The following is a 19,249-nucleotide window of genomic DNA, read 5'->3' on the forward strand; positions in this document are numbered from 1 at the left end:
TTGTGAAGAATCACTTTGAAAATTCTCGTATCCGGATTCCGATCTTCACCGAAATCAAATCGATTCGTCCTCGTCACACACCCAACCTGTCCATCGAATTTCGTCTGAATCGGTCCACAGCCTTTTGAGATATCCTATTCACAGCGAGACAAACACACAGACGAGGGTAAAAACATAATGTCCGTCCACCTTCGGTGGTGGAGGTTAGACTCTTGTGTGTTTTTGTGGAGGAACCCGTCTTTGGATGTGAAAAGGACGAGAAAACAGCTTCGCTGACAAGAAGCCTTTAACATGCGATGGAATTGAAACAGAGACAGCTTGGAAGACATTCTCAAAGGCTGTCCGCACCTTAGGAATCGTCTGCAAGCTCTCGGAGTCACAATGATGGAGGGGTATTCAAATAATTATTTTTTAATTGGAACGATTTTTAAATTTAATTTCAAATCATAATCTTTGGAATTTTTTTTTAAATTGAAACAAGTGAGATGGATAGATCTTTACCCATTTAATAGTCGTGATTATTAGAGCTGTATCAGGGTAGGACATCTTAACAATAGCACCTCCACGTCGAAGCTCTTTTAGAATGACTCATTTTATTTGAGCACTCCGAGGGGTCGAAGGTCATAATTTGGGAGGACTGTACAGTATAACCTGTCAGCATCACAATGAGGAGAAGGTGACATAACTAATTAAACACAAAAATAAACTTCACCACCTGTACATCTGCAGTTTGTGGTGGAATGGGTGTTCAAAATAAATTGTTTCCCAAAGTAACAGGTTAACCCGAACACCATCGGTCCAGTGGAGAATGTTTCACACCGCAAAAACACCACGAAAACCATGTTCCGTGCTGGACTTGGTGGTGGAATGTCTGAAGCTGCAACCTCAATGTTATACGTTTCAATAAAGGTTTATTAACAAACACTGCAATTACAAAAAAAGCAACATTGTTCATTAACATTTTAAACCATTCAATATTAAACAACGAAATCACAATGACAAACTTTTTTTTGGAGGAAAAGGGGGGGGGGTCGGGTTAGCATGAGGCTCATGTCGTAGAAATGAAGAAATAAACAAAAAATCCTTTTACATAAAACAAAGGAAAGAAAATTGCAGAATTTTTTTTTTTACAAACAACGCTTAAAATGACATCATAATGCAGGATTATTCCGGCACACAACTGTGATTCGTTAATGGAGGACACGAGCTTGGTGTTCGGGCACAGGTTGGGGACCTGGCTGGCCGAGCGAGATGCCAATCGGTGTGAATGCCGCACGGGTGTCACCATGACGATATCATCGTTGGACGCATTGCCATCGATTCAGGATATTCTGGACACAAAGCAAATAGAATACAGGTAAATTGTAATCGAGATCAACCAAATGGCATGTCATGAACACACACTGCAGGTTTCAACCTGCACCACTCGCATATACCTGCACAGAGATTGCTGAAGCTGGGGAGTCAACGTCACCTCGTACAATGGTACCCGACCCTTGGGAAAGGCTTCCTCGTCGTCTTCTTCGACCACCGCTTCCTCTTTGCTTCGGCGTGGATGCTCCAAGTCCACAATGTCGTTCTTCTCCTCCAAGACAACATTGTCGTTCTTCTCCTCCAAGTCTACATTGTCATTCGTCGCCTCCAAGTCCACAATGTCGTTCGTCTCCTCCAAGTCCACAATGTCGTTCTTCTCCTCCAAGTCCACATTGTCGTTCTTCTCCTCCAAATCCACAATGTCGTTCTTCTCCTCCAAGTCCACAATGTTGTTCTTCTCCTCCAAGTCCACATTGTCGTTCTTCTCCTCCAAGTCCACATTGTCGTTCGTCTCCTCCAAGTTTACATTGTCGTTCTTCTCCTCCAAGTCTACATTGTCGTTCTTCTCCTCCAAGTCCACATTGTCGTTCTTCTCCTCCAAGTCCGCATTGTCGTTCTTCTCCTCCAAGTCCACATTGTCATTCTTCTCCTCCAAGTCCACATTGTCGTTCTTCTCCTCCAAGTCTACATTGTCGTTCTTCTCCTCCAAGTCCACAATGTCGTTCTTCTCCTCCAAGTCCACAATGTCGTTCTTCTCCTCCAAGTCCACATTGTCGTTCTTCTCCTCCAAGTCCACATTGTCGTTCGTCTCCTCCAAGTTTACATTGTCGTTCTTCTCCTCCAAGTCTACATTGTCGTTCTTCTCCTCCAAGTCTACATTGTCGTTCTTCTCCTCCAAGTCCGCATTGTCGTTCTTCTCCTCCAAGTCTACATTGTCGTTCTTCTCCTCCAAGTCTAAATTGTCGTTCTTTTGCTCCAAGTCCACATTGTCGTTCTTCTCCTCCAAGTCTACATTGTCGTTCTTCTCCTCCAAGTCTCCATTGTCGTTCTTCTCCTCAAAGTCCACATTGTCGTTCTTCTCCTCCAAGTCCACATTGTCGTTCTTCTCCTCCAAATCCAAATTGTCGTTCTTTTCCTCCAAGTCTACATTGTCGTTCTTCTCTTCAAAGTCCACATTGTCGTTCTTCTCCTCCAAGTCCACATTGTCGTTCTTTTGCTCCAAGTCCACATTGTCGTTCTTCTCCTCCAAATCTACATTGTCGTTCTTCTCCTCCAAGTCCACATTGTCGTTCTTCTCCTCCAAGTCTACATTATGGTTCTTCTCCTCCAATTCTACATTGTCGTTGTTCTCCTCCAAGTCCACATTGTCATTTTTCCCCTCCAAGTCCACATTGTCCTCCACATCATCTTCCTCTTTCAGACAAACGACGTAACCAGAAACGCAGGGTTGAATAATCTGCAGAAGAAACAGACCGACACAGCTGCCGTGAAGCAGGGTATGAAAAAAACCACCGTGTTGAAGAAACTGTGGAAGAAACAGACAGATGCAGAGCTGCAGATAAACGATGTAACCAGGAACACCGTGCTGAAGAAACAGACCGACACAGAGCTGCAGATAAACGACGTAACCAGGAACACCGTGCGACACAAACTGTTGAAGAAAAAGGCCTCGGACTTGGACGGGCCGCTCATGTAATACGCATGGACACGTCAGCCGAGGAGGTTCAGGAATGAAGAAACAGTTCAGTTCTGATTGGGGCATGTCTGTGAATGGTTATTCTACTTCGGTGACCAGTGAGAACTTGAGGCGCCATGATATGCTTTTGTGGATCAATGAGTCTCTGCATCTCAGCTTTGAGAAGATTGAACAGCTGTTCTCAGGAGTGACCTATTGCCAATTTATGGCCATGTTGTTTCCTGGTTGCATCTCACTTAAAAAAGTGAAGTTTCAAGCGAAGCTCAAGCATGAATATCTCCATAACTTCAGGATGTTCCAAGCCGCATTCAGGTGGGTAGAGGTGGACAAGGTGATACCTGTGGACAGGTTTGTTACGGGACGATTTCAAGACAATTTCGAGTTTGTGCAGTGGTTTCAGAAGTTTTTCAATGCAAATTATGATGGCCACGAGTACGATCCCGTTGCAGCAAGGCAAGGTCAGGATGTCCTCCCACCACCAAACCCGGGTCTTCAGATCTTCAACAAACAATGAACCAAGGGTTCATCCACACCCAAGATGGCTGCACCTATCCAAAGGCAAGACGATTCTGCTTCCAGTTCCTCTCCTGTGTCCATGAGTCAGAAACATCAACAAAGAATGAAAAATGACAGTGCGACTCCTGATGGGCCTAATCACAGAACTGAATAATCAGATTAAGGCTTTGCAAATAACATTGTATGAAATAGAGAAGGAACGAGATGTCTACTTCAAGAAGTTGCAGAAAATCGAGCAGCTTCTTCAAAAACAAGACGATCCACGGAATCCATTGTGTCAGCCCATCTCCTCTATCCTCTATGCTCGAATGGAAGATGAGGGCAGTGAAACACCATAGGATGAATGTGAAGAATTCTGAGTACCTGTGCTCATGTTGATGCTCAGTTTTGTTTCTCAGTATTATCTTCGCTCTTCATTTGGTGTTCTGGAGGACAAAGTATCCTTTTCAAGATTAAGAACGGTTTTCTGCCATTGCAGTTGTATGGTTCTAAAAGTTTGATGTTTGGTTTTACTGTGGCACTTGGCAAAATGTCTCCAGTTTGTTTTTGAGTTGTATTGTTCTGTATTGGGGGTTGTGTTGATGTGGCATTACCGTTAGTAATGTTGGGTTCATGGGTTTGGCTCATGTGTTGTAAGACAATCCAAATTGTCCAATTGTAAGACCAATCAGAATTGAATTTGTTGATCGGAGTCTATTAGGACTGTTCTTCTTCATGACCCATTCACTTTGTGCGAATTTCACCTGAAGAGAGCACAACGAAAAGCTTTGTGGTTTTTCTTTCTATGGTGATGTCCTTCAAAATGTCTCTGTTTATGTGTATAATTAATAAATTGTTTAAAAATAAAGTGTTCCCGAAACTGTATAAGAAACAGACCGACGCAGAGCTGCAGATAAACGACGTAACCAGAAACACCGAGTTGAAGAAACTGCAGAAGAAAGAGACACAAGAAAGAAACAACAAATAACAACAATTGAGGAATCGACTGTAATTGTTGATGCTAAAATTAAAGAAGGGCCAATCTATGCCTGGAGCTCTTGTCACAGACCACTGTGTCGATCATCTGTACTTCAGATAAATGAGAACAATTATACATTTGCTCATGTGGCACTGATACAGGGTATACTTCGATCTGTGGAAGAAACTTCAGACGAATGACAAAACCTGGATATGCAACACGTGTCATTCTGCATCGAAGAGAGGACAGACACCGACTCAGTGCTGGGCCAATGGCCTGGCACTCGACAGCATCCCTCCAGAGTGGGATGCTCTCCGACCATGAGAACAGAGGTTGATTAGCCAAAGAATCCCCTTCATGAAACTTGTGGGATTACCCAAGGGAGGCCAAAAAGCCATCCATGGCAGTGCTGTGAATGTGCCCTCCAAAACTACCACAAGATGCTGAGGTTGTGCCTCTCAAACTTAAACGAAAACTTGTGTAGACACGACATGACACGTATGAATATGTTCGGCCCCAAAAGGTGATGGAGGCACTTCGGTGGCTGAAGAAGCACAACCTCTTCTACAAGGACATCACCATTTGTTAAGACTGGGAAAGTAATTGGGAAAACACTGACTTAGAATTGTGGGAAGTAATAGTACAGACAGATGCTGAACCGATGGACATTGAAGTTGCCCAAAGTGAGCACAGAAAAAGTGACCAGCACACTGTGGAAGGACATGCACCACCAAGACCACCACGAAGACCTTCCTGTTCTTGAAGAATGTTCATGGATCTCCAGCATCCTGGAGCAAAGTACTTCTGGATCTCTGAGCAATGGTTCGTCAACTTTGCATCCCAACACTGTTTCTGACCTGATCAACTGCAAATATGCAACGGCCACAAGTTATCCAGAGCATCGTTCGTCAATATGTCCAAGTACTGACGGATGAAGATGTGAAAAATCTATCGTGGGATGAAAAGTGTGAATGGTTACCTTGCAATCCAGCAACATCTGCTCGTCAGTTCCAATGCAGAGTCGACTCCTTCTTCAAAGAATTCCTTGGATCCAAGAGTAACCCTGTCGGAGAAGTTCAGGACTTGATGATGAGAATTGAGTTCCAAGCTTGGGGCTCCCCTCACACCCACACAATTTTGTGGATGAAGGATGCTCCAAAACTAGATGTCAATGAGGATGAGGAAGTCGCAGCTTTTATTGAGAAGCACCAGAAATGTCGTGTTCCACAGAATGATGAGGAACTTCAGAAGCTTGCCCTTGGTTTGCAGAAGCACGTCCACCCACAAACATGCAGACGAATGAAGAGGTGCAGATTCAGATTCCCTCATCCACCAAGTGCTGAGACGTTGATTGCAGGATTCTCCATTGAGCTGGATCCCATAGTTGAGGCACGACAGCTGAGCCGACGGCAAGAAATACTCACTCAAGTGATAGAAACTATGGAAAATAATGATGTTCCTGAAGATGTTGCATTGGATGAGCTGTGCGACTGTCACAGATGGACATCTATCAGTACAATCAAGCTCAATGAATCACGAAATCCGGCAAGCATGTAGTTTTGCAAAGAGAACCATCGGAACGTTGGATAAACCAGGACAATCCAGACATTCTTCGCACACGGAAAGGCAACATGGATCTTCAGTTCATCACTGACCCTTATTCATGCATTGCCTGTGTTACCAGCTACATGTTGAAAAGTAAGAGATCTCTGAGTGAACTGAAGAAGGTTGCTGAAGAAAGCAGGGGAGATTGCCTTGAGTAGAGTCAAAACCTTCAGTGGGTTTGAAGAAAACGCAATTCTTGTCCACCCAGCTGTCAAGGTAGAAATTAATCGACTGGTTGAGCTTCTTTGTTTTGTGGACACTTTCCTTGGAGAAGGACAGAAGCTCAACTATGATGCACAACTTAGGCCTTTAGGGCAAGCTCTGCTAACTTGGACAAGAGGGAGGCATAATGATCAAAGCACCACCAGAAATGTCACCAATGAATCCTCATCCAGACATTAAAGGTATTGAATACAGAACAGTGACGGTGACAACACAGAAGGAAATAGAAATCAACATTGTCACTGTGTACGGATCACCCACGACAAGCTGTGCTTTGTTCATGGACAAATTACAAAATGTGCTGACATCTTTGGATCTGCAGCAGCGGACTGTTGTACTGGGCGTTTTCAACTCTGACCTTTTGAGTACTCCAGAACATACCATCACACAACTGATGGGGAAACATGGATTTCGCCAACATGTCTCAGGGCCAACTACAGACTACGGGTCATTGCTGGACCACGTGCATGCAAACAAAGATGTGGAGACAGTAATGGACATTGTGAACACTTATTATTCAGACCACGATGCAGTATATGTTGTCTGAACTGTACTCTGGTACTGAGAGTGCTGTGAGATGTGGTGATACCATCTCGGACATGTTTCCAGTTGTTACTGGAGTTCGTTGGGGGTGTGAACTGGCCCCCACACTTTTCAGCGCTTGTGTGGACTGGATTCTAGGTATTTTTTTCTAGGTATTCTAGGTAGTCCTAGATTCTATAATCTAGGACTGGATTCTAGGGGAGGATGGCGGAGAGATCAAGGTGTGGTGCATCATTTGGGAATGTCAAGATCTCTGACCTTGATTTCACAGATGATGCAGTCCTCTTCGCGGAGACTCTGGATGTACTTTTGGGGGCCCTCGAGGTGCTGAATGAGGAGTCGGAGCCGCTGGGATTACGGGTTTCCTGGGTCAAAACTAAGATCCAGTCTTTCAATGACATCTTCGATGCTGCTATCCAGTCTGTACCTGTTTGTGGTGAGGATGTTGAGGTCACAGACAGATTCACTTACCTTGGCAGTATCAGCGACACAGTCGCACTTCCAAGAAATGATAGCTACCCTGGCAACTGAGCTGCCATACGCAAAAAGAAGAAGACTTACCTTGGCAGTGATATTCATGTCTCCGCTGGATGTGATCCAGAGGTCAATTGAAGTTTTCACAGATGTCACAATGTAAGGAGTTGTCACAGACTCCTACATTATTTCAAGCAAGGATATGAGGAGGAGTGTAAGGAGTCATCGCAGGCTCCTTTAGGATCTCAAACAAGGATATGAGAAGTGTAAGGAGTCGTCACAGACTGCTCTTGGATCACAAACAAGGATATGAGGAGTGTAAGGAGTCGTCACAGACTCCTCTTGGATCACAAACAAGGATGCAAGGAGTGTAAGGAGTCGTCACAGACTCCTAAATGATCTCAAACAAGGATGCGAGGAGTGTAAGGAGTCGGCGCAGACTCCTATAGGATCTCAAACAAGGAGAGGAAGAAGAGTGTAAGGAGTCGTCACAGACTCCTATAGGATCGCAAATAAGGATACGGGGAGGAGTGTAAGGAGTCATCGCAGGCTCCTTTAGGATCTCAAACAAGGATATGAGGAGTGTGAGGAGTCATCGCAGACTCCTATAGGATCTCAAACAATAAGATGAGGAGTGTAAGGAGTCGTCACAGACTCCTTTCGAATCTCAAACAAGGATATGAGGAGGCCACTTGACCCATCGTTGCCATGTTGCACTCCCAGGTTTATTTTTGCTTCATTTTGAAACATCAATCTTTTTGATGGTTTACTAAAGTCTAAGTTACCTGATTTTGATCGGATGACCAAAATTGTATAAAATAAGGGAATGTATATGTACGTCTGACAATTGGAGAATCGGAAATGGCTGGGCCGATCAAATTTTGCACACGTGCTTGAGGTACCCACAGTGAGATGATGGTACAAAACAATGATGGTACACGTGGCACAGTGCAAGTGGTTTACTGACCACTGCTGGGGAGAGAGGGAATTATTAGTCATGGCACAAAATATAATTACCCCATTATACCCAACCCAGTCGCTTCCTCGGGGAGCGGGTGTTTGAAGTAATTTTTGAACGGCTGACTATTACATGATAAACACCAATACACCTTCCTTTATACAATTCCTTGCACCAAGGATCAGAAATACACGTCAAACCAAGTTTTTTAAAACACAACTGCAGACGATGTCTTTCCAATAATGTCATAATTGGAGATCAAATTTGGTAAAAATAATAATTTGGAGATTTTCATAAGACTTGACAAGGCCACGCTGAAAAAATACAGTCATTCACCTGGCATCTTGGAGCACACCTTAATCCCCTGCGAAAGAAACAAACAACCCAGTAACTCAGCATTGCCACCTCATCTCACTTACCTGGGTCGTATTCAGTTGACTGTTTGAAAGCTCAGGTGAGTTATGTCGGGGTGTGATCTTCCACATTGGTGGTCGCTTGGAGGACTTGTGTCGAGCAGCCAACCACCGTGTCAGCTGAAATCTGAATAACACGTTGATGATGATCATAAAATAAATAAAGATGAAAGTGGTTTTTAAAACAATTTAAAAAACACCTTTATAGTAAAAATTTTCATATTTGACAGTCAAGTCAAATGTTCCATAGTCTGGATACATCTTTTCCATTATAATGGATCCCCGAAAGTCAAAATGGGACAGGGCCTTGTTAAAACTAATAACAACCCAAAACCGCTTCGGCATACCTCCTTGTTTCTGTTTCCTTACTGAGCACGGAATATTGGTGAGCCTGCACTGTGCTTTTCGTTGTGTGCGTTTGTGAAGCAGAAGTAGAGGAGGGCCGTGCGGTTGTGGAGGGCCATGCTGCTGAGGAGGAGTGTGATGCTGTGGACAGCCTCACCGCTGAAGACCACTCCACTGCGGAGGGCTGTGCCAATGTGGAGGGTCGTGCCAATGTGGAGGGTCGTGCCACAGAGGATGGCCGCGTAGCTGAGGAGGGCCGTGCCGATGCGGAGCTCAGTGCCACTGAGGAGGGTCGCTCCACTGCAGAGGGCCGTGCTGTTGTGGAGGGCCGTGCTGTTGAGGAGGGCTGTGATGATGCGGAGCTCAGTGCCTCTGAGGAGGGTCGTGCCAGTGAGGAGGGCCGTGCCGATTCAGAGCTCAGTGACACTGAGGAAGGCCTCGCCGCCACGGAGGGCCGCGTCGCTGAGGAGGGTTGTGCGAGCGTGGTGGCAGGGTCAGCAGAGCAGGCTGCTACTGAGGGTCGCACTGATGTGGCCGCATGACCAGCTGAGCGAGCTGTGAAGGAGAGTTGCACTGACGTGGCTGCATGGCCAGCTGAGCGAACTGCTCCAGAGGCAGAACGACCAGCAGAGCAGGCTTCTACACAGGGTCGCACTGGTGTAGCGGCACGGTCAGAATGGTGTGTAAAGACAGAAGATCGCACTGGCGTGGCCACATGGCCAGCTGAGCGAACTGCTCCAGAGGCAGAACGACCAGCAGAGCAGGCTTCTACACAGGGTCGCACTGGTGTAGCGGCACGGTCAGCATGGTGTGTAAAGACAGAAGATCGCACCGGTGTGGCCGCATGGCCAGCTGCTATGGAGAGTCGCACTGACGTGGCCACATGGCCAGCTGAGCGAACTGCTCTAGAGGCAGAACTACCAGCAGAGCAGGCTTCTACAGAGGGTCGCACTGGTGTAGCGGCACGGTCAGAATGGTGTGTAAAGACAGAAGATCGCACCGGTGTGGCCGCATGGCCAGCTGAGCAAGCAGCTGTGGACAGTCGTGCCGGAGTAATGGCATGGCCAGTGAGGCATGGTGTTGTGAAGATTCGTGCTGGGATGACGGCATTGCCGGCTGGATGTGGCAGGGTTGCAGCATGACCAGAAGAGTGCACAGCTGAGGATGCATCCCCCCTTGCGGAAGGCACGGGTGAGACATCATCTTCATACTCATTTGCGATGACAGCTTGAGCAGAGATACTTTGGGAATCAACTGCAGAACTTTGAATATTTGGCGAACAGATGTTCCCATTTTCCGGTCTAGTATGATGTGTGTCAGGTGTGAGAGACCACGAAGACTGTTTTTGTAAAGGGAAGATCCTGCAAGGAAGTGGGATAAGGCTCGGACGAGAGGGCCTTGAGGTTGAAGATTGTACAGGTGTAAAACCTGTACGTCGATATTCTAAATTGTTGGAAGAAAAAATGCTTCGTCCTTTCATATTTGGGAGAAGATCACGTTGAGAGATCTGACCATCGTCGGATGGCGGCATTTCCAAACAAGATTCTCCTTTCACGTGTCCTGTCCCACAATCACATTTCTCAATTTCCATTGTCTGAAAAAAGGAACAATACCAAACAGAAACAATATTGATCAACCGCAAGGAAGAAGGAAAAACAAAATTCTTCAAATAAACATGAACACTTCAAAGACCCTTGGTTTGAAATCACAGACAATGCCGGCTGTGTTGGGATTTCTAAGGTAGTTTTCATATTCATCGATCGAAAATTCCAGCAATCTCTGTGTGTCTGTCTGTGACCGCTGTTTCTCGACAACCACTAGTCCGATCTAATTGAAACTTGCCAGGTATATTGCTGGGGACCTGAGTATGTGCCTTTTCAAGGTTTGATATTAATCGGACAAGTGCTTCCCAAGTTATGGCCATTTATTTACCAAACCAATGACAGGACACGTTGCTGCGTAGGCGTGGCCGTTGGGGAAGAGATCCTCAGCCACGTTCACCATTACGGGTTACAACGTACGGACTTCCGGACAGTGATGCCTTCGTGTATTCTAATAGTTTCTCGATTTGTTATGCGCATTTATAGATAAACACAATGCCCCAATCCAGTCGTCGTATACGAGAGCGAAGGAACAACAGTGTGGTTGTTTGAGTGTTTTTTTTTTTTGCACGTACGGGAACGCGAGAGCGAAGGAACGGCCTGTGTGGTTGTTGTTTCTGGCATGTGGTTTGAAAGTTTTTTGTTTGTTTTTTTTGCACGTACGGCCACGCACGTATGGGCACGTACTAGTAAAGTTAAATCACATCAACAGTTCAAAGGAGTTTCATTTGTTGGTCCGTGTGCAGAATGGCCCAGAAAAATAAATAAATAAATGAAATAATCAATCCAAATCGTCTTCTCAAACTCTCATCCACCCAGAAGGTAATTTTCAAATCACATCCTTTAGTTTTTGGAGGCCTTTGCCACCAACTGCTCGTATGAAAACAACTGGATGTTGGTGATATCATTCCACCCACAGAGGATTCACAATCCATGGCGCCCCATTAGGGTGCATCAAACGCCCCCTTTTTTGCGAAAGTTTGAAAAACATAACAGCGATAGGACAGATGTGTTCGAATTCATGAAAAAACATTTCTCCTTGTTTTTTCAGAATTTTCGGTCATCATCTTGGGGGTCCACATCGGGGTCAAAGTTCAGGCACGCAGCTCCTGCACATTTTTCAGAATAAGTGTTATTTTTCACTGTATCGTGATCAAAACTTTTATCTGGTGGTGAAATAATTCTAACATATCGATGTACTGCTCCTTTGGTGATGTTCCAGTGATATTGAGCCAATCAAATTTGCCGGAGAAGCGGGAAACTGGTGATTTTCCCAGAAAAAAAAACAACAAAATCGTAACAAATGCCTCGGTTCTGTCAAATTCACGGCTTTATTACCCAGAATTATGTGTATTCATATCAAGGTACTCATATAATATCATGAATGATCAAGTTTCAAGCGTTTCCAGAGATTCAGATTCTCTTTCCTGTCATTCTCAGTGACTTGTTGCACATTCTAAAAGTGTTCTTCAGACCTAGCTACCGACCGAGACCGACCGAGACAGTCCGTTCCGAGTTTTATTAGACGTTCAGCCGCATCATTAGTTACATTGAGTGCTTTGGTTTTAGATATTGAATCCACATAGGCTGGGAGTGTTGCCCACTCACTCACTTCAGACGTTAAGAATGAATCGTGCAGTTCAAGTTCTCGGAACACAAACCAAGAATCAACCGAGACAAAGTCAGATAGGCAAGATGTCAAATGAATGTCCTTGGGGAAGTGAGGCTTTCTGAAGTCTGTACCAAAGCGCCCAGTAGGCAATAGTCCAAGTTCCTCTCTATCAGGCTTGACAGAGATGATACGGTCAGCCAGTCGACGCTTCTCTGCACTTGGAACATCCTCACTGAATAAGGCTAAGGGCACAAACTCAGCTGTTAAGTACCAAAGATGATGCTGTAGAGCTTTGATAGCTGATGCAGAAACCTCGGGGTCCACAGATCCATAGCGTATGAGATCTTTATACAGACACAAATCGTTGTATGGCGCATCAAGAGCTCTCGGGCAAGAGTTCCACCATTTGAAATAAATCATTTTTGCAAAGTCGCAGAATCTTATTATCTTGGGTACCTGGTGTCGTGTTGTGATAACTGCAGTAGGAGGTAGAGTCGAAATTTGAGTTCCTAACATAGCAATCTTTAGACAATAAATGACCTTTGCCATCCATCGGGCACGGTGCATTGCTCCAGGAAACCGGAAGTCCACTTGCGGTCCGTACTGACCAAGATACATCTCCACTAATTTGGCGAACTCTCTATAGTCGTCTCACTGGTAGGACTGTATGGTCGCAGTGACATTCAGTACTCCTGGTCTCCAGTCATGACATGAGGGCTGAATTCTCCTCGCTGAATTTATCAAGATCTAAAGTTTTCAAGCTTATTTCACCGCTGTGTGGGGTGTACAGCTTTGAAATGCTTTTGCATCATCTTTTGCATTTTGCATTCGAAATGCTCATCTCGGAAAATCGTCCAAACTTTTACGTTCATGATCTGCCACGTGTCAAATTCTCCGGGAAAAAAATACCATTTTCCGGGAAACTGTGCCAACAAATTACAAGCCAACCGTGTTACAAACATCACCAAAGGAGCAGTACATTGATATGTCAGAATTATTTCACCACCAGACACAAGTTTTGATCACTATACAGTGAAAAATAACACTTATTCAGGGGGTGCAAATTAATGGCCGCCCGGTCACAAATGGCGCCTAACTTTTGTGCTGGGCGGGTACACAGTACTGCCTTACCTGCCCGGCTGGCGAATCACCGGTGATTCCTGTTATTTTGTACAATTTGTAACGAGCTTCTCTGCTAGTTTTCTCAACTAGAACTACTGTTTTTGTCCGCAGAAATCCGAAGAAATCACCGGTGATTCTGCGGCGGCCATTTTGTCTGTTTTCATCTGGTTCCAAATCACGCGCGGTTGCGCGAGATTTGACGGTTTGGACGCATTTTCTCATGCCCAGGTTGGTTAAATGAGTGAATTTGGGTGAATGAGTGAGTTTCATGGGTGAGGTTAGGTGAATGAGTGAGTTTGATGAGGCTTTTGGGTTAATGAGTGAGTCAGATGAGTGAGGTTGGATGAATGAGTGAGTTTCACACGTACAAGGACCTCTTCATCGGAGTCATTCCAAACACGGTCAAATCAGATCGAATTACCATATACAGTGCGGTGCACATAAAACCAACACTCCATGAGAGGCAGTCTCATTTTCAGAAGATTATGGAGATTATACAGCGGAAACGAAGAGATGGATCAAATAATCTCCTGCACACAAGTTTCCTTCATTTACGATGTGAAGCTGCAGACGTTGCACCCTTATTTACCGTCGAGTTGTCCAATCAGAGTTCGATTCCGACCGCACCATGAACTGTTGGAGTACCGTTTCGCAGGCAGGGAGTTTCATCGCAGTGCTCCGTCCCCTCGGAGAGCAGTTAATCTGGCCGTCTCGTCTGCTAGCACGAATCGGGGAATGTTACATATCCCACGGTTGTATTTCACAAAGAGGAAGCGAGTTATTGCCGGCATCCTGAACAAATTACCACCCAAATCGCCTTCAGTCGAACTCCAGGCCTAGCCAGCCAGTTCGTGAAAGAGTTGGGCCCCCGCTCCCTCAAACTCTTTGTCTTCACGTCAGTGAAGCGACTTTGATGGGTGAGGTGAGGTGGATGAGTGAGTTTATATGTGATGTTGGGTGAACAAGTAGTACCCCCACCATTGTCCATCACGCACAACCCCCCCCCAACCCTAACAAAATGTTAATTTGCACCCCTGTTATTCTGAAAAATGTGCAGGAGCTGCGTGCCTGAACTTTGACCCCAATGTGGACCCCCAAGATGATGACCGAAAATTCTGAAAAAAAAAAGAGAAATGTTTTTTCATGTATTCGAACACACCTGTCCTATCGCCGTTATGTTTTTCAAACTCTCGCAAAAAAGGGGGCGTTTGATGCACATTTCGTCGAAAGCAATTTAAGAGACCGTTTTGTTTTTGAGTATTGTGGAAGAGGAGGAGGGAGGGGCAGAGTAAATGACGAGTTGGAAGAAAAAAGAAAATCGTTAAGGTGAGTGGTGAACACCTTCACGATCAAAATGGGATTGGAAAAGTGGAGGCGAAGGAAGAGGAAGAGTCTGTACACGCAGTCACATGGTTGCAGGAGGGAAACCCTGGCACATCCTGCCAGTCCACACCTTCTTAATACAAAGAATGATGTTTATATAACTACGACTGATGTTTCACAAGCAGAGCGATTCAGTGTTCTCATCTGAATACCTGGCTCCTGATACAGGTAAATCCAGGTTCAAATCCCACCTTTGTAATTATTATAAAAGTACATTGACATCTATTAATGTCTTTCTCCCGCATGTGATGTACAGCAATGGCAAGCCCTCCATGAGCCTACGTCGAGCAACGGAGAAAGGAACGTTTTGTGCGTAAACGATCTATTTATTACATACGCAAACATGACGGACTTTTGGACTTCCAGATCTTTCTCGTCCACTTTTGTTTCCAGAGTTGAGGCTCATGGAGGAGCTAGAACATAGAACGCATCAGGACACAGCAGAACAAAATGAATAACAGAAAGAGAGAATAACAGTGAAATTTCCAAAATGGCAACCCCTTCTCAAAATGTTGGGACAAGTTGTGAATAATATTTACGGGTACTTACTATCATAATGGTGCCTCCTGAAGTGCATTCGGCCATCCAAACACAGAGAAATATATTTTTTTTTAATATTCAAAAATCAACATTATTTCCAAAAATATGGATTTTTCTTGAAATTTCAAAATGCCGGCCGGCGGTCAAAAAAGGCGGGAAAATTTTCAAACTTTGGTCGATCACCTAACTTCACTAGTGGAATCGATAGGCACATAGTGCTTCATTCCAGCAACTACTTTTGCAAAAGTGGAACACCCGAGTCATCACCCTTCCTTTGAACAATTTTTAATTTCTCCTTTTGTTTTCCCCCTCAACACGTACGTATTAAATAGATGGAGTACGTACGTTTTACATCGAGTTAATAAAATATACGAAACTTCTGTAATACTTTATACGTGAAACGTACGGATTTAACAGCTTGTTTGAAACACATTCACACGAGACAAAGGAATACCGGCCGTTCTTGCTTTCCAGCAGGTTCTCAACAACAAGAAGCTCTGGAAGGAGTGTCTGAGGCACACAACCGACAAACACTGCGTTTCATTTCGAAAGATGTGTAACGAAAGGTATAGATGGAATTAAAACTAAGCGAAATAATGTTAATTATCCGGTACTTTCAAAATTATTCGTATATGGTACAGTCGAACAGCGTGTGGAAAAAAAAAAAACCTGACTCTGCTACGGATTACACCGTCATGGCTGACAATCACCGCTTAATATTCCTGGTTGCGGTTACCCGAGGAGTACATGATATCATGTATTTTTGGTGTTCTTTGTTGCAGCTCTGCAATTCGATGTAACAAGAGGAATTTTATAAATTTACCGAATCAGTAAAATATTTCCTTCTGTTGTAAATTTACCCCGAGCCCCCCCCCCCAAAAAAATGCACAATGTTAGGATGTATAGATAAGCTTGGTAGTGGACTCCTCCTTTTGGCTCCCAATTTATTTATCTTTCTTTCCCTCTTCCTCATACTTTGTAGCCGCTGCTAACACACTAAATCCGATCGGGGAAGTTGTCATAAAAGGATTGAGTCAACCTGAAAACAACGGCGCGGATAGCTTTTGCTGGAATACCACTCAAGGATTGTTTCCATGGAGACCGCCATATTGTTAAGCGGTCCCAAGCACTCTGTTCCGTTGGAGTGCTTGCTTGAGCGCTTTGACTCAAGCAAGCCGCCTGCTCACAGAATACACCCCAGACAATTCCGCTGCTTCTTGTCAAGACACCATTTGCAGTGAATGTGACGTCACACACATCACAAGTGACAACTGTAAACGAAATAAGTGAATAAAACTTTGATAAAAGTTCTTTAATACGCGTCGAACGGCATCGTATTATCACATTTCATTAATTTTGATGACGGTTTGGATTTGGAAGGGTAATTTTTGTGGCGTGAGATATCGTTGATGAGAAGGGAAGACGGTGAGGCACGATGATGTGACGTTCTGTTTGCAGTAGTTCGGCACGTACTGGCCCTGCCTCGCAGTAATGCCGAAGAGGAACGAGTCTTCTCACAAGTTTGTAAGAACAAGACTTGTTTCCGAGTGTGCTTGTCAAATGAGGTCACCTGTTTGTTCTCATCACTCGCGAAACCAACTTCTTCTGCAAAACCCCGGGTCATAAGTTTGACCCATCGAGAGATGTCGTCAGAAAGGCCAAGAAAGCCGGTGGTGGACACAATGCCGAGCACAGACACAGGAAGTGACTCGTCCGTCAGCTCCTGTCCACGTCTCTTCGATTGATCTCCGCTCGTTTCGTGCTTCACGATCGTTGAGATGGGTCCGTACTTCGACTGGAACGGAAAGTAAACATTTGAGATGAGTTCTGAACAGCGACAAGACCGGCTGTTCAACAAATGACGATCTCGGTGTTCTGGTGTAGTTTGTGTCACTGACAACATCTCAAAAAGCGTTTTTACCATGTTTGGTAAAAAAATAATAATAATAAAAAAATAAAAACTTTTTATTCTTACCAACCCACCTTTCGTCACCTACAACTTGCCATGTATACAAATTGATTTTCTTTATTATAGTACAGTGTTGAGAAAAGGACGTGGGAAGGGTGTTTGGAACTCTGTTTGTGTTTCCGACACTGGATCTGTATGATATTGACTGGATCGAGGGTCGGCCCCTTCACGTGCACACAACCATGAAGCCCTCACACACTAGTGGCGGCCATTTTTAAACTCGCAAAAGGAACGTACACATACGTACGGTGTGTATAGGGAAAGAAATGCTTTCGGTTCGTTTGGCGTGAAATTTTGCAGTGACTTCAGTCGCATCCATCTTGTCCACTCCATCCATCCTCTCCTGCCCCCCATTCCTCTATGCAGCCATTGTTTGTGCAAGCCTTCCTCCATCTTGGCTTCAACTCTACTATTGGTGTTTCTTCTCTCTCTCTCTCTCTCTCTCTCTCTCTCTCTCTCTCTCTCTCTCTCTCTCTCTCTCTCTCTCTCTGCTGTTCATTTTGTCCTGATGTATCCTGTTCCGTTCAGTGTACCAGCACAAGCTCTTCCATGAGCCTCGACTATGTATACAAAAAATCCCGTAGTTCCCGTTTATGCGAAGAGTGCATGTGTTTTGTATTTGTCTCAAAATTTTCATCAATCTTTACATTTGTTCTTTGGAATTTGCAAAACAAAAACAAAAACCAATTTCTTTATTTTGGGAGAAAATCCAAGCTATTTTATATTGTTTCATTATACAATCAATGACTCGCTTTTCTTTAAATATGCAGATGTTGGTTCTCTGTCAGAGATTCCTTCAGTCAATATTATCTCTCAAACACTGATCACGTGCTTGTGAGAGTCAACATCTCTCTGGCTATTCTCTCTCTGGCTGCCTCAATGCCGGCGAGCAGATTGGCAGGGACAGCAAGCAGACATCTCTCTTCAGGGCTGGTCTCCCATATCTACTGCCCCTGATGTTAACTCAGCCTGAGAATTCCTCCACAGACACCTGCAGTCTCTCTTTCATGCCCAGATTAGTTAATCAATCATCTGACCCTTCTTCCCATCCATCGAATCTCATGGTGAGGTAGTTGCTCGGAAGCGACTTGGATTCTCTTCCGAGAAAGCAAATCCGATCGAAGGCAATTTCATTGCTTTCCAAAAAGTCCGAACAATCAACTTCTCTGTGTCCACTCCCAGGAGAACCTCAACATCAGTCCAAACCTCAATAATTAACTTTCAAACTTGTCTCCCTCCTCTAAGACCTGGTGGCACCTTGTCAAGTCTGTCTCTGGTGGATGCTCCTCTGCCAGACTGCCACTCCTATCTCTTCAAGTGGCACCATCGCCAGCTCTGCTCATGAGAAGACCGAATGTCTCAATTCTGTGCTTCTTTCCAAATCTTGATAACATGGATGGCCTGACATGATAACATGGATGAGATGCCGAAGAAGATCTGGGATCTCAGGCTGTCCACCGAATGCAGTTCTAGTCCATTCTATTTTCAAAATAAATACAATAAACTCAGGAATTACAGCTGGAATGTCTTTCCACACCTACGAGATGATCTGTTTGTGCAGTTTATGGACACACAAGTTGGCATTTTACTGATGAATGAATGCGAACACAATATCAGAGCATGCGTGTCGTGAGTTCACACAGGTTTCACATGAACTTCAAAATGGCGTCCGGTGAATTCCTCCCATGCGTCCAACCCGCTATCCAGTCGGTATAACAGAAATCAGTGATATCCGAGCATGATCTACATTTCCGACGAGCCGACATTTTCTCTGAATCTCGACATTCCCCAACACAGAGAGAGTGAGCGGCAAGTTTGATTGGTCGAGATGGCAAAAAATGGCGTTTTATATTGTTCAAGTATTGTGCTGAACTAGAAGTTTTTGGAAGTGAAAACAAGGCGATTTGTGTTCCACAATATTCAAATACATAATTCATTTTAAATACATGAAGGTTTTCAAGGCTGGAGAAAAAAATAA

At 44.6% G+C, this 19,249-nt stretch overlaps 1 protein-coding gene and 1 pseudogene across 8 annotated transcripts in view; one reads left to right on the plus strand and one right to left on the minus strand.

The window, feature by feature from the left end:
* Positions 1-891: 891 nt before the first annotated feature.
* Positions 892-19,249, minus strand: part of LOC147006675 (uncharacterized) — a 65,968-nt gene continuing 47,610 nt past the window's right edge. For 4 of the 8 annotated variants that reach the window (XM_085868141.1, XM_085868140.1, XM_085868144.1 and 1 more), the window contains 4 exons: positions 9,047-10,638; positions 8,706-8,826; positions 1,437-2,770; positions 892-1,331 (listed from right to left, as the gene is read on the minus strand). In XM_085868141.1, the coding sequence (XP_085724267.1) occupies positions 1,322-1,331; positions 1,437-2,770; positions 8,706-8,826; positions 9,047-10,638 (3,057 nt within the window). In that variant the 3' untranslated portion in view covers positions 892-1,321. Of the gene's footprint in view, positions 1,332-1,436; positions 2,771-8,705; positions 8,827-9,046; positions 10,639-15,099; positions 15,184-15,311; positions 15,630-15,708; positions 15,952-19,249 lie in introns of those variants that run through there. The other 4 variants (XM_085868139.1, XM_085868143.1, XM_085868138.1 and 1 more) reach the window with 4 other exon arrangements.
* Positions 3,060-4,104, plus strand: LOC147006676 (microtubule-associated protein RP/EB family member 3 pseudogene; annotated as a pseudogene).

This window comes from Eptatretus burgeri, unplaced genomic scaffold (assembly GCF_056783735.1).
Source record: "Eptatretus burgeri isolate ZD-2024b unplaced genomic scaffold, Ebu_testis_v1 Ebu_testis_scaffold_3156, whole genome shotgun sequence".
Classification (NCBI taxonomy): domain Eukaryota; kingdom Metazoa; phylum Chordata; class Myxini; order Myxiniformes; family Myxinidae; genus Eptatretus; species Eptatretus burgeri.